At 39.9% G+C, this 15526-nt stretch overlaps 1 protein-coding gene across 5 annotated transcripts in view; it reads left to right on the forward strand.

The window, feature by feature from the left end:
* Positions 1 to 7258, forward strand: part of LOC123768483 (brefeldin A-inhibited guanine nucleotide-exchange protein 3) — a 40931-nt gene extending 33673 nt beyond the window's left edge. For 4 of the 5 annotated variants that reach the window (XM_045759070.2, XM_045759073.2, XM_069336258.1 and 1 more), the window contains 6 exons: positions 472 to 553; positions 1023 to 1169; positions 1358 to 1620; positions 1999 to 2954; positions 4614 to 4819; positions 5580 to 6095. In XM_045759070.2, coding sequence (XP_045615026.1) covers positions 472 to 553; positions 1023 to 1169; positions 1358 to 1620; positions 1999 to 2954; positions 4614 to 4819; positions 5580 to 5798 — 1873 coding nt within the window. In that variant the 3' untranslated portion in view covers positions 5799 to 6095. Of the gene's footprint in view, positions 1 to 471; positions 554 to 1022; positions 1170 to 1357; positions 1621 to 1998; positions 2955 to 4613; positions 4820 to 5579 lie in introns of all 5 variants that reach the window. The other variant, XM_045759074.2, reaches the window with a different exon arrangement.
* Positions 7259 to 15526: the final 8268 nt, after the last annotated feature.

Genomic DNA, 15526 nt, shown 5'->3' on the forward strand with positions numbered 1-15526 from the left:
TTTCATCACACGAACGTGAGCATGTGTTTTATAGGTGGGACATATTGAATCATCAGAATATAAAAGCATTAACATAGTCTTATTGATTTACTGTCATGTTAATAAATAATATAAGATTTTTTTTTAATATTGCATGATAATGCCTTTTTTTCTTTGTGGTGTAGCTTAAATATTGGGTTTTGGGTTGATCTCCCTTAGGGAGAACATTCCCAGCCTTTATACCATGGCACAACTCTTAAAATTTTATGTGCATATAATGCTGATTCAAGACTGTAATGAAGAAATATTTGTTACAAATCTATTTTGTGATAAATATTTATTGTTTTTATCTTTTCTATATTAGTCTCGCAGAAATCCAGTTGTAAAACACTGCCCCTAGGGTGGCTAAATTAGTGCTTAGCTCAGGAAGCTACTGAGGACCCCAACCAGAAAAGGGCATTTCATGACATTCAACACTTTATTTTATTGCAGACATGTTATCAACAGTTGCGGTGAAAATCTACCACCCGAGTATTGGAATGTGGTGGTGTGTGCTCTTCACCGTGGTTGCCAGGTATAAAATATCAAGTGATAAGCTTCATTACGTTAGAGGGTTCTATTAAATGTTTCCCATTATTTGCTTGGTGTAATGTACCATTAAAACAAATTTTATTTGTGATTTATATAATAATCCATAAACATTGGGGACATTGTCAATCTGTTTTTGATGTTCATATATTTTACCAAATTTGGATTATGTAGCACATAGATGTGAAGCTTTATTTTGTGTTTTATGGCATGTTGTAAATGTTAAATGTTAATATTGAACCTTGGGTATTTTTACCAACTCTCTTTCATTATGTTTTCATATTAAAAAATTCTTTCCTCTCTCTAAGTAATAAAGCACGAGTTAATTAACACGTTACTATTACAGTATCTTGGATTTCTTGTATCTCTGTTCCAGGTGGCTCTGTATCCTTTGTATCAAAGGATACAGGGCTCTGTATCCTTTGGCTCTGTTGGATTTCTTGTATCTCTTGCAGGTGGCTCTGTATCCTTTGTATCAGTTGATGAACCTCTTCCAGCCAGACTCACCAAACTTCTATGGTGATGTAGGTCAAGTCAAAGTAGCAGCCAGAAGAGATTGCACTGGCAAGGACAGTGACCGCCTGAGGCAACTCTCCCATCAGGTAAAATATTCAACTTTATTGGGTTTTGTTGTAACTACTGTATTCAGAAGTAAACATTTAAGGTGTTTTTACGGTGGTTTTTCTTTGTTTAATGAATACGCCATAGAAAGTTTAAAAAAAAAAGTTTAAATTTTGTAATTCATAAGCATTTTCAATACATTACTGAGCTTGTATTTTATCTTTTTCAGGTTTTCCTATTAGACACTCAGCGTAGTAACGTATCTGCCAATATAGATAACCCAGATGCTGAAGATCGATCATTTATCTTCCTGTTGTATCCAGAAGAGCAAGGACCTACTTACAAAATGGGTACCATCAACCCAGACACTATAGAAGGAGAACCTGTTCGTGTTCCCTTCCGAACATTAGTTGTGGGTCTTCTTGCTCATCAAATTCTTCTTCAGACCTTGGGGACACTTCTGGTTCGGGGATCTCCACATATTATACCAAGGTGTGGTATAATTTTGAGAATGATGTATACAAATAAAGTATGTTTTATTGCTAAGTTTGTGTACGAGTATTGTGGTGCACAACCCTACCACCCACCACTTTGTGGGGCATAAATTTTGCATCTCCTGAAGTAATGTAGTATTAGTAAAACATTCCCATGTAATTTGTTAGTTGTTTCAATTAAAATTGTATAGTATTATACATTTGCATAATCTCCTGTCTTGATCATTTTATGTAATACATCTATGCATTTATCAATATATTTTTGCACTATACTAACAGGTTGTTGAATATTCTCCTTTTTGAACTGTGAATTTACAATTAAATTTGCTCAAAACAAATCAATGAATTAATAGCTGCCTATTTTTCTTGCCAACAGTTTAGCTAATGTGTTGCTCCAGGGCTTAGACTTTTCTCAAGGAGACAGTGAAGAAGGAAGAGTTGCCGAGAGTGAAGGCCAAGTTCCAGGATTTCTTCGTTTTATGACTCCTGAGCATGTGCAGGTGTTGCTTAACGCACTGCAAGTTTCATATACAGCAGCTGTTGAATTTGATCGTCGTCCAGGATTAAAATTCTTAATTCAGAAGGTAGCTCAAGCAGAAAGAGCAGCAAATCTTTACAAACAGGCAGGAGCTAGTTGGACATTAAGAATGGTTACTCTATTTGACTTGACCTTAGCACAAGTGAAACATGGCTTAGGGCTTCCTGAAGTAAAGGAGGTTCTTGAGCAAGATATCAAGGCAAAAAATACCTTCAAAAGAGAATTAAATGAACTTGGGAAATCTGCCGATATGGACAATGATAATGAAGATGTACCGGATCCTACAAGTATAAAGTGCCCTCGGCCCAAACATCTCTTAAAGGAAGACACGATGCAGTACATACAGTTGCTACGGGATTCCTTCACCGAGCTCTGTGATGTGTATTTAGATCTTGTTATAGATCGTGATGGTCATTATTCTGCAGTGGATAGAATTGATGATCAACCTATTTTCTTTCTTACTGTGCAGCCAGATGAATTTCCTACAGCTCATCGTAAAAGTTTGGCTCAGTGGACAAGGAGTCTTGAAGAATTTAATGAGCATTTTACAAAAGGGAAGAAAATGGACTTGGATGTAGAAACTGAAGATAAAGATCCCATTTCTGGCACAATGACCATTGGTGCCAGTCCTAGTTGTGCAACAGTTCCTTCAGACTTGTCTATAAGAGAAGAAGTTCATGAAGAAAAGCCTTTTACCTTCTCGGACTTGGCACGAGACTACAGCTCTGACTCTGAAGACTCGGAGTTGCCAGAGTTTGCCGAGGGTGGAGACTCTGGCATTGCTAGTTTAGCAGGTAAGGCAAAAGGGTGAGATAAATGATTCTAGCATGAATTTTCTCTATTTTTCCTTACTTTTTTCACTTGAAAAGGAAGTTAAAAAATTAACTCTCCAAAAATTCATTTTCATAGTTTCATTTAGCCTGACACTAAGAGTTGGGTTTCATTAACTCTTGTTAACATTGTCATAGGCAGAGTTGGGATGATAACAATTTGGTGTTTACAATTTGGTAAACTGTCACTCCTCCAGTCAGATACATGGTCGCTAATTACTTCCCTCATCTGTCTGTCAGTTAGAAAATGGTTCATTAATGTTAGAAGTCTCCCTGTCACCTGTATAGAATGTTCCAGGTTCCAGAATAGCCTCTTGTGTGCAGTAGGTCAATAATATTCTCTTAGGATAGAGGGTGCCTCAGGTCCTTGCAATGGGGTTAGACTTGGGTGTAGTCAAGCGAACCTTGTCCCTTCGTTGGTTGTCCCGATTATTCCCAGTGCTGAAGAGGTACTCAACAGACCATTGGTTCATCTTCGATCTTTCATGATGGGGCATCTGCTCCAGAATTGGCTGGTTTTGGGTTGCCTAATGGCAGCAATTGATACTAATGGTTTCAAGCAAATTTAGTGAATTCAATTATTTAGTTTCATTTGAATAATTTGAGAGTTGTTTGGCAGAGCCAGGGCTTTGGTACTTGTGAACCCAGTAGTTATCTGTAAAGATTCATTGACTGTCTGGATGCTTTCCAATGAAATGGCAGAATGTCATTTGCTCTTTGTACCTCTGTGAAGTGGGCCAGATTCTGGCTCGGGTTCCAGTTAGGCCACAGAGAACTCCTGCGACTGATGTGACTTTGTAGCACGGCGCAATCTCAGTGCGATAACGACAGGGAGCCACCGGGGCTTTACCAGTAAGAACCGTTTCGTTACATTCAATGTTGGGTTTTCAATTCTAGCATATGTAATCCAATGTTCAACTGTCATTTCACATATAGTGCATCGCAGTTCATTTCACTGATGCCTTTGCCTTTGCATAATATATTCACTTTTACTTTCCTAATAAAATGTATCTATATACAGTACCTAGTTTGATACAGGATTATATAATGAAGGATAGTTACTGTTTGGGGAGGATTTTGTAGTTGTCACTCTACCTTGCATTCTGCAGATAATCTCTGAAAACTTAATATACCAGCATTATATTCACCATAACTCAGCAGTCAATGCCCCATGACTTCACCTCCATGACAGCCCACCAGTATAATGTAAGCTCATCCCATGTGGGTTAATATCATATATCGGCAATCAGTGAAGTGACATTCTGTATTTATATAACATGACAAAATTTTTGTGCTTCATATTCAAATACTCAGCCCCTCTTGCCATGAGATTGTCATAACATATCTTAATTCCATAGAGATAACTGTATTCCATAGTCTTTTTTACATTCATGTTTGTTCACTATCACATAGCCTTCGTAATCCCTGTATTTTTTACAGCAGGTATCCCTTCATAATCCCTGCTCGGCGATGTTACCACAAAAGGTTGTATGTACTGTATATATCTAATATTAACATTGTCTGTGTTACTCTCATGGTTTTTCTATTTTTGTAAATTTCTACAACATGACAATAACTAAAAGATGGTATATCAGGTTTGAATTGTTTGTGTCAAATTTCCAGGAGCTCAGCAGAGCATTTATCGTGTCGCCACTGAAAGAGACATAGCCACTTTAATGACTGATTATAGGCGAAGGAAAAACCAGCACTCCCTTCCGTCACTACACAGAGAAAAGAGAACAAATCCATTTTTGGAGAAACGTCCTAGTAGACCTGCCGAACCTGTGCCCCCAGAGATTGAAGAACAAAGAACTAACAGTCTCATGAAGGTATGTTCCTAATTGTTTCAGACTATCAAGCTTATTTTCCTCTAAATAAGGAAGAAAATAAGGACACTTCAGAATCCTCTCTCATTTCTGGAGGATCCACTAAGTGGCTCCTTGTAACTAGTTGCTCTGGCTGGCTCCATTCAGGGTCTTGTATTACAGTTGACTTTGTTCTTCATGTGCAATAGGGTATCCGAGGTACATTTCCCGGGAGGGACAGAAATGGTTTGGCACATTTCCTTTCATCTAATGCTTCTGTTCACCTAACATTAAATTGAGTAATTTTTGTATATTGTTAGAAAGGGAATTCAGTATTTTAGGTATCTCTTATTTGAAGTGTGTGTTTTTATTGATTTAGTCTGCTGAGAATATCAGATATATTTCTTGTGTGATAATATTCACGTGTTATGTTATATCCATCCAAGAATATTTTTAGGTTAGGGTTAGTATTGTGATATGGGTCTTGTATGTTTAAAGAACACCAACAATATCTGTGTAGTGTTTGTGTGTTGAGTACATTTAGAAAATTTAGCAGGGCTGTAGGTTATTTGCAAACAGAATTTGTTCTAATTGCTGATTTTGACTGGGGGGAACAATGAGTTTAAAGGGGTTTGCAGTGTTGAACCCCTCCATGCAGAAATACTATAAAATACATGACACAAATAAAATACATGTCTTATAATATTCTGAATGGCTGCTATTGATTCAATGTTTATATAATACTGGTATTATAAATCTATTAAATGATACCCTTTTCCAACAGGACAGTGAAGCACACCTCAAGGTTTGGACAGAAATGGTGGTGACGGTGTTTGATCTCATCAGTCAGCTAAGCGACTCTGAGTTAGGGCCGTTGCTACCTCTGTTGTTCCCAACAATACGTTCCTTAACTGCACATGCACATGACCCTCATCTTCGTCAAGTTGTGGCCGAGCTCCTTACAAGAGTTGCAACTCTTTATGGTTTCAGTCCTGCAGAGTAAAATAATGGTTCAAAAATGCAAATAAACACTATAATATTAATTCAGATGGTTTACCTGCAGCTTTTGACGTTTTTTAGGCTGCTGTGTTTATACTTGGGAATAGGTACTCACATTGGATTAATAAGATAAATACTATTTTCTTCCTGAATTTGTTTATGCTTAAAGGCTCCAAAACTGGGAGTGCATATTACAATAAGGATGTAGTAAGCATGTGTTGAATGTGTTATTTAAAGTGTGCATGAATCTCCATTATTAGGAAGTCGGTATGACATTAAATATCAGCTTGCATCTTGTCAATTTTTACTTTAATTTATTGTTACCCTAATATCCTCTTGAAATTATACACGGTAAACTTCAAAAGAAAAAAGAGCAAACGGTAGATGTGCCCTGCATAATGATCACCTTCATTAGGGATCCATTTTATTTTCATTCTCAAGGTCTAAAATTTACTGCTAAACAATAGGATCAGTTAAATGGAATATGAGGTTCTTGTCTTTACTTTAATTTGACAACGATTTTTTTTAGTGTGCACTTTTATTTATTTGGAGGGGATATTTAAGTGTTGGATATACTCCCATTTAATGTTCACTTGTTAAATCTTGCTTTAAAAAAAAGGCCTATATATACATAAATAAAACATACAGTACATATATACACAGTACATACAGTTGAATCTTTCGCTAAGTATACTAATTAATACAAAGAAATAACTTCATTTCCAGGATACACCCATAGGTCAGTTATATCCCTCTCGGCTGCAATTAAACTGGAAGCCTTTCGTGAAGTAAAATTTTGGAAGCAAGTCATTTATAGGTTAGTCAATGCATAATAATAATAAAAATTGTGCATATATAGTACTTTGCCAAAGATTATCTATATCATATCTGGGCATGTCTGAACCAAGGTGGTGAGAATAGCCAGTACACTACTGGCAATTAGTTGCTCCTCTCAATGTTCAGTTAATGTCTTAAAATGTTTCAAGTGTTGGTATATTTAATATAATCAGGTGAATTTTAGACTTTAACCATGCGTTAGAAAGATATACTGATTTTTATCCCCTTCATGCTGCTGCTTTTACCACTTCCACACGACATTGTCAACACTACCTTGACCAGACTACCCTGAGACAGTTACTTCTTGTTACATTTCATGAGTTGACCCTTCTCAAGGGTTTCCCACTTGTCACAGTGAGGAAGGGGGTGACCCTTCTCAAGGATCTCCCCTTGTCACAGTGAGGAAGGGGGTGACCCTTCTCAAGGATCTCCCCTTGTCACAGTGAGGAAGGGATGACCTTTCTCTAGGGTCTCCCCTCGTCTCAGTGAGGAAAGGGGGCTCGCATACGACTTGTGGAGCAGGTGGGGGTTGCCTCGGCCCTCCTCTCCTTCCCCTCTCAATGTGTGGGAAATATTCACCATAACTTCTAATCATAAAATATTAAGAAATAAATCTCTTGAGTTTTCTCTTTAGGTTTGATTAACAAATTAATGCACACTTGATAGCTATGTGGACTCAGGCAAGCTCAGTTGGTCCTGACATCATTACCACAAGAAGCAATTAAACAATTAATATTTCCAATCAAAGTATATAATTACAAGAAATTAACCAGTTCTTGGAGAACTAATTGAATTAAAATTTCAAATTCGTGCATAAAAAGAGCCCAGTGTTCCGAATAAGTAAATGATTATGAAAGATTCTCCTTTGCTCTGGAGGTAAGAGAAAACACACACACACACACAGATGCGGGGTCTCGCGGCTGAGTGGACAGCACTTGGGAGTGTAGTCCTGAGGGCCCGGGTTCGATTCTTGGCCAAGGCGGAAACAAATGGGTAGAGTATCTCGCTCTGATGCCCCTGTTCACCTAGCAGTATATAGGTACCTTGGAGTTGGACAGCTGCTACTGGCCACTTCCTAGGGATGTGTGTGCGTGTTGGAGAAATATATGTAATAGAGGAACAATAGATGGTTAGAAAGACGAGGTACAAGAGGTAATACAGTAGCTTGATTTTGCAGACACAAATAGTAAATACACACAAGCACGAGAGGTGCTCTCACAAGGGATGCCATTACGCAGCGATAGAGGACTAGTACTCTGTTCAGCTGCTGTAATACATGTGTATGGGTGAATAGTAAGGTAGTAGATGAGAGCGATAATAAGGCAAGAAACCCAAAATTCCTTGTGTAAGAGAATAAATCTTAATTTACTTATAAATATTAATGTGTGAGAATTTGGATGAGAAACTCATCCTGTGAGTGAACAAGACACAGCCCAATAGGAAGAAAACCCGCTGGGTTGTTCATCCTGTCACTTGTACCCAGACACAGCTGGGACTTGCTTAACTGTCTCAAATGAACAGCTTTTCAAACGTCTTTTGTCAACCCCTAAAAACTTACGTTATCTTGCGGGTGCAAAATGGTGGGAATCATTTAAGAACAGCATTTGTATTTGACAAATAGTATTTTCCTAACTCAAACAATGTGGGATTTATTATGCTACATATTTCTATGTGTAGCCTAATAATCGCCTACATTGGTAATGTGTGGGCGTTTGTGGATGAGGGCTGCCTGGGAAGGGTAAAATGTCTGTCTGGGATAGAATAATGAAGGCTGCCTAACAGAGGTGAATGAGGGTTTGCCTGGGAGAGGAGTATGAGGACTACCTGTGAGGGAAGACTGAAGGCTGCCTGGGAGGGGATAGTGAAGATGCCTGGAAGGGGTGAACAAGTCCTACCTGGGAGAGGGGAGAGAGGGAGGGCGTGATGAGTGTAAGAGTAGGATGACCTAACATGGGCGGCGGTGGTTGGGGGGGGGGGGGGGAGTAAACTAAACAGAAAGTTCTGTAAATATAGACATTGAGTCGGATGAACAAACATGCAGATATAGATGAATACGAATCATGAATAATGTATAGCTTGTGATATTTGTACAAGTGATTTAGAGCTACACGAGGGCGGCTAAAATATATTTTAAATAACGTAGATTCCGGTGGGAAATAGTTTGAAGCAATTATCGCTGATATCTATACATGCATGTAACATTTTGGGTCACAACCGGTCGTTAGGGATGGACTGGAACGAGATGCTAAAACTTTACTCTCGCCAAAATCGTCATATTTAAAGTTAATAAAATAATTTTTCAATAAAAAAGTAATAAGCTTACGGAATATTTACCTCAACTTTAAAATATTAAAGGAAAAGTAAAGGGAGATCCAGTTTAAACCACGTAGCTATAAACACCCATACACGCTACTAGCTAATAAAAAAAAAATATATATATATAATATTGTTTGCAAAAACAAATAACTAAGGAAATAATAGGAAGTTTGTTTCCTAGAGAGGCAAGGCTCCTTTTAATGTCATTGACTTCGTTGTGTCTAGAGTGCCAATTGCCAGATTTTCCACAGTGCAGGCCATGCAATCCATATTCGTTTGCCTCTGTCTCACTGCAAATACACCTATGAACAGTGTGGATAGGGGCAGCAAGGCGGAGAGGCACTGCAATACGGAGCTCCTGCTTATCAAGACGTGCCTGTCGCAGACATAGGGACTGCCAAAAAGGAAGTCCCCTGCATGCACAGCTGTGAGGCGTGCACGATCACTGGGGGTTGTTGCTGCCTCCAGCATAGCTGTGGCTTCTTTGTCTACAATGGGGCTGTCCCAGCTGGATTGTTTCTTGGCTTTCAACATGGTTGGTCTGAGTGCTGGGTCTGCCATGGTACCCTATTTTGTGTCGCATTTTGTGTAGTGAGAGTCCTGTATCCCTGCTAAGTCACAGGTTGTCAGGTAGAATTTATTTAACCAGGTCATCTGATGCTGAGGAGGAAAACAGGAAGGCTGGGACAGCAATTTGAGTGGCAGTGAGGACACCCAAGCCGCCGAACCTGACAGGAAGAGTGGCTTGTTTCCACTGGCATTCATTAAGGAAGAGGTTGACAAATTTTTCTAGCATGGTCTTCAGTAATAGGTCATACTCTTCAAGCTTTGGGCTGTCGTAGGATGGGGCTGCCCTCAGAAAGTAGGTTAGCCTCGGAAGGGATAGGCATTTAGTGAGAAGATAAAAATCATCGTCGGCATCGATGTCACCTATCCTGTTTTCCATCCACCTGAGGCCTGTGATTTTCTTATCAAGGATCTCCTCAATGGTGTTAGACCCGAGGGAGGCTCCAAGGAGAGCGTTATTCACAGCCCTAATGGCATGAGTTCTAGGCAAGACGGACTTTATTCTAGTTATTATTATTATTATTATTATTATTATTATTATTATATATATATATATATATATATATATATATATATATATATATATATATATATATATATATATATATATATATATATATATACAGAGAGAACTGGACAAAGCGGAACAAAATTAGTTTTTAGTTAAATAGTTTATGATTAGTTACTCTTGAAGATATAGTATATTAATAATGTGCTGTAAGAGGGTAAGCTAGGACAGGAGATGAGTTAAAAGTTTGTTTGTGAGGAAATATGTTATCTTGGAGAGAGGATACACTGACCTGGAATACAGGAGACCGGCGAGTACAGGCTGGTCTGATCTATGGTGACTCACTAGTGGAGCGTCCGGCTAGATCAGGGGGTAGCCGGGGCAGGGAAACTGCGTCTTGAACCTCTCAGGAAGATTTTTATTTTTTTTTAATCCGGGGAGGAGGGTATCTGTTACCCGGACAAGAGGGGGGGAAACTCCCCTTCGCTGTTCTGGGGACTCGTGTTGAGACCTTTCACACTTTCTTACAAGGACACACTCCTAGACCTTTCGTATGCCTTACAAATATTCGTTTACAACTAAAAAGTGATATTAGTTACCTTTGCTATTACGTTTGCATTATTTAATCAGTACTCAATGGTATTTGTATTGGATGGCTGCCCAGTGTTCACGAGTGCATAAAAAGGTGAGGTGGGGAGCGAAGACTAGTTTTTGGCGCGGGGTTGAGGGTGAGTGAGGGGCTACCCCGCCTCCCTGCACAGTTACATCACTACTCTCTTACCTCAACACACTGAAATAGGAAAATATACACAAGGTTAAGTAAATAACTGATATTCGTCCTTGATTTTTTTTTTGCCGTTTCATCTTACCTTTGTAATTACACAACCATACAAGGGTCTTATAGCACAGAAGGCTACGTCCTTGACTCTCATCTGAGGATTGCAGGATTGATCTCTATGGCAAGACAGAAGCGTTTGGGCAACGTTTCCTTTTACTTGATGCTTCTGTTCAACTAGCAGTAAATGGGTACTTAGGAGATAGATGTTGTGGGTTGCAACTTGGGGATGGTCAGTAGTTAGCCTAGTAGACTTGATAAGAGAAAATATAGGCCGTGAGTCATTATATTATAGATATCCGGTGGTTGGAAAAGCGGGGTCCAAGAGCTACAAACTCGATCCTGCAGAAACACACACACTCGCTGTCTTCCTGTCATCTTGTACTGCTGTACAGTAGAGGATGAACGGGATACAAATTCTTGCATCAGAAAATGAGAACGATCTGAAAGTAGACATAACCCCAAATCTAATGCCAGAGGCACACATTTGCAGAATAACGTCAGCGGCATATGCCATACTGGTCAATATCCATGTATCCTTCAGATACTTGGACAGTGGATCATTCCGGGTGCTGTACATAATGTATGTAACACCCACTCTTGAATACGCAACCCCGGCATGGAACCCTCATCTGAAAAGAACAGGGTCGTCCTAAATGGGAATGAATCTGACTGAAGAAATATGGTGAGTGGAGTACCACAGGGGTCCATTTTGGGGTCAACCCTTTTTGTCAAACATCAATGATATAGATGAAAATATTACAAACCCCATCATCAAACATTAGAAACCACAATGCGTTATCAAATTTGCAGCTGACACTATGGTAAAGTGGGAAATTAAAATTATGTTGAAGCCTTACAGAGATCTACATATGGTCAGAAGACTGACAAATGCTTTTTAATGTTGAAAATGCAAGACCTTGTATGTAGGGAATAACAACCCATGACACTAATTTAAAAAATTAGTTGGTAGTCACAGTTGAGAGGCGGGCCTAAAGAGCAGAGCTCAACCTCCGCAAGCACAACTAGGTGAATACAACTATCAAATTAATAGTAAGTACTTGCAGCATTTTGATTAAGAAAAGGATCTTGGAGACAAAATCCATCACACAGTGAAAGTTGCACAACACGTAAGACCTGCAGTAAAATAATTTAACCAAACCCTTGGAATAATCAAACGTACCTTTGACTTTAAGGAAAAGATGGTGGTGATTCAACTGTGTAAATCTCTGGTGCTCCAAGGCTCACTCGTGTTATAATTTGGCAGGGAGAGAAATAAACGCGTGATTCACATGGCGTTTATTTCAACAACCACAAACAATGACGTCGTTGACCAGACCACACACTAGAAGGTGAAGTGACGACGACGTTTCGGTCCGTCCTGGACCATTCTCAAGTTGAATCGACTTGAGTCTATGCCTTCACATGCCCACTTGGATACTGTCAGCCTCAACGGTCTCAGTATAATTTTAATTTTTAAAAATTATTTCATCAGAGATCTTGACAAATAGCACCAAAATAATCGACAGAATAAGGACAATAGAAGAGTGGACAAACCCAGCCAACTATCAAGAGCTGGGTTTATAATAAAATATGTATATTCAGGCCAGAATATATATATATATATATCTTCCGTTTTTCTAACCTAACCTATATAGGTTAGGTTAGAAAACGGAAAGGTGGTCCTTGCCTTGTTAATTAGGAAGGATTGGAGATTCGAGCTGTCAATCTCAGGCTGTGAAGGATTCAGTGGTTATATAGCAGGAACCATAACGATGGGAGGGGCCTAAGGGGATGAGGTTGTATATCACTAGCAATGTTATACAACCTTGACAGTAGTGAGAGGGCAGTTATCATTACCATGGAAAGCTCTGCCTCAGTTGCAATCAGGAATTGGTCTCGATCCTTAATCATGGGGCACTTCAACCATGATAAGATAGACTGGGAGAAGAAATGCCACAGGGTATTAATGCCTACCCTGTTAATATAACAGACTGGTAATATCAGCAGCATCTAGATACTTGTCAAGTTAGCATGTCAATGGGTCCACTAGAAAGAGAGGTAATGAAGAACAAGCAGATTTGACCCGATATTCACTATGAATGAGTCAAATATTACGAAAGTTAACTTTGAAATTTCTCGAGAACAAGTGACTACTTGTGGAAAAGGAGATACACTGTTCAAGGGAACATCAGAAGCATCCCAGATACTGCAGATACCATAGAAAACACGACTCAAACAGAAGACCACGCAAACTATTATGAATTTTAAACCAGAAATGCTGTGAGAACAATGGAGGGCATAAGATTAACTCGTGATTTAGCAAATGAGGCGATGGAGCAAATCACATATGCATGAAGGAATGTTAAACTTGCAGGAACAAAAGAACAACAGAGACCAAGAAGCCATTAATGAGAAACTCAGAAGCCAAGCAAAAATCCAATTTGAAAACGATATTACAGATAAAGACAAAGGCACAGTGCAAGTTGCTCCATAGACACATCAGGGATTAAAAATATCAAAGAATCAGGCGATAAAACTGAGGGTAGGAGAAGACTCACTCAATGATAATGAAGGAACCTAACAAGGGATTCCAGGAAGCATTTGCAATAGACGGAAAATAAGTTATTGAAGCAGCCCAGAGGACTTTGAGATTACCAGAGATGAACTACGACGGAACCTGCTCGAGCAGGACAGTGTGATCACTGCCATTTTCATGTAGAAATTTACTTTATTTGATTTTATTGTTATATTATTTGTAACAATGTAATCTGCCAAGATGTATGTGAAGAATAGATAGTAAATATTGAAGTGAAAGTAATAGAGGAGAACTTGCAGATGGTTTTGATGAAGGCGCCCAGAGAGAGCATATATAGTTGACGAAGCATTTCTTTGACTCAGCCTTGAGGTGTTGTGCATGCCCGGTCACAGGCACAGAGAGAGGAAATTTGGTATTAATTATATATATACGTGATAGGCGATGCCGCTGACTCTACAGAATACAAAGCGTAAGTTAAAATGAAGTTAGCGAATCAATTGTGTTTTGATCAAGGAGATTATTGAAATGTGTAATGTATCTACTCATGGGTCATAGGTTGTTTTGAGCCTCTTCATTACTTTTAAAATACTGTACTGAAGCTTGATTCCATAGCCAGAAATTATATATAAAACCAGTATTCAGTGGACATAGATAGGTATTGTATGTGCCAGATAACATGAGAGAGAGAGGCTGTGTGAGTTGTGAGGTTGTTCCTTCCCTGTGGTGGAGCTGAACCAGAGTTGTTCCTCCCCTGTGGTGGAGCTGAACCAGAGAGTTGTTCCTTCCCTGTGGTGGAGCTGAACCAGAGTTGTTCCTTCCCTGTGGTGGAGCTGAACCAGAGAGTTGTTCCTTCCCTCTGGTGGAGCTGAACCAGAGAGTTGTTCCTTCCCTGTGGTGGTGCTGAACCAGAGAGTTGTTCCTTCCCTCTGGTGGAGCTGAACCAGAGAGTTGTTCCTCTCCTGTGGTGGTGCTGAACCAGAGAGTTGTTCCTTCCCTGTGGTGGAGCTGAACCAGAGCTGTTCCTTCCCTGTGGTGGAGCTGAACCAGAGAGTTGTTCCTTCCCTGTGGTGGAGCTGAACCAGAGAGTTGTTCCTTCCCTGTGGTGGTGCTGAACCAGAGAGTTGTTCCTTCCCTCTGGTGGAGCTGAACCAGAGAGTTGTTCCTTCCCTGTGGTGGAGCTGAACCAGAGAGTTGTTCCTTCCCTGTGGTGGAGCTGAACCAGAGTTGTTCCTTCCCTGTGGTGGTGCTGAACCAGAGAGTTGTTCCTTCCCTGTGGTGGAGCTGAACCAGAGAGTTGTTCCTTCCCTGTGGTGGAACTGAACCAGAGAGTTGTTCCTTCCCTGTGGTGGAGCTGAACCAGAGAGTTGTTCCTTCCCTGTGGTGGAGCTGAACCAGAGAGTTGTTCCTTCCCTGTGGTGGAGCTGAACCAGAGAGTTGTTCCTTCCCTGTGGTGGAGCTGAACCAGAGAGTTGTTCCTTCCCTGTGGTGGAGCTGAACCAGAGAGTTGTTCCTTCCCTGTGGTGGAGCTGAACCAGAGAGTTGTTCCTTCCCTCTGGTGGAGCTGAACCAGAGAGTTGTTCCTTCCCTGTGGTGGAGCTGAACCAGAGAGTTGTTCCTTCCCTCTGGTGGAGCTGAACCAGAGAGTTGTTCCTTCCCTCTGGTGGAGCTGAACCAGAGAGTTGTTCCTTCCCTCTGGTGGAGCTGAACCAGAGAGTTGTTCCTTCCCTGTGGTGGAGCTGAACCAAAGAATTGTTCCTTCCCTGTGGTGGTGCTGAACCAAAGAATTGTTCCTTCCCTGTGGTGGAGCTGGGATAATAATTTTTCACAATGTCTGCTGATGAAAAAAAATACAAGGCAAATACATACGATGAAAATTAAGAAACTACAGGATGACCTTGACAAAATTAAAGAATGGTCCAACATGAGGCTGCTAGACTTAAACTCACGCAAGAGCAAAATAATGAAGAAGAGTACTGGAAAGAGGAGATCGGACACAATTTGGAGACTGGTATTACATTTAAACCTGACACAAGGAGCTCTATAAGTTCATATACGTAATTTAATGTACTACTTCAGTTCATTTAGCACCCACATTTAGCTAATCATCCTGTGAGCAGTGGTTGGAAGGTG

This window comes from Procambarus clarkii, chromosome 35 (genome assembly GCF_040958095.1).
Source record: "Procambarus clarkii isolate CNS0578487 chromosome 35, FALCON_Pclarkii_2.0, whole genome shotgun sequence".
In the NCBI taxonomy this organism is placed as follows: Eukaryota; Metazoa; Arthropoda; class Malacostraca; order Decapoda; family Cambaridae; genus Procambarus; species Procambarus clarkii.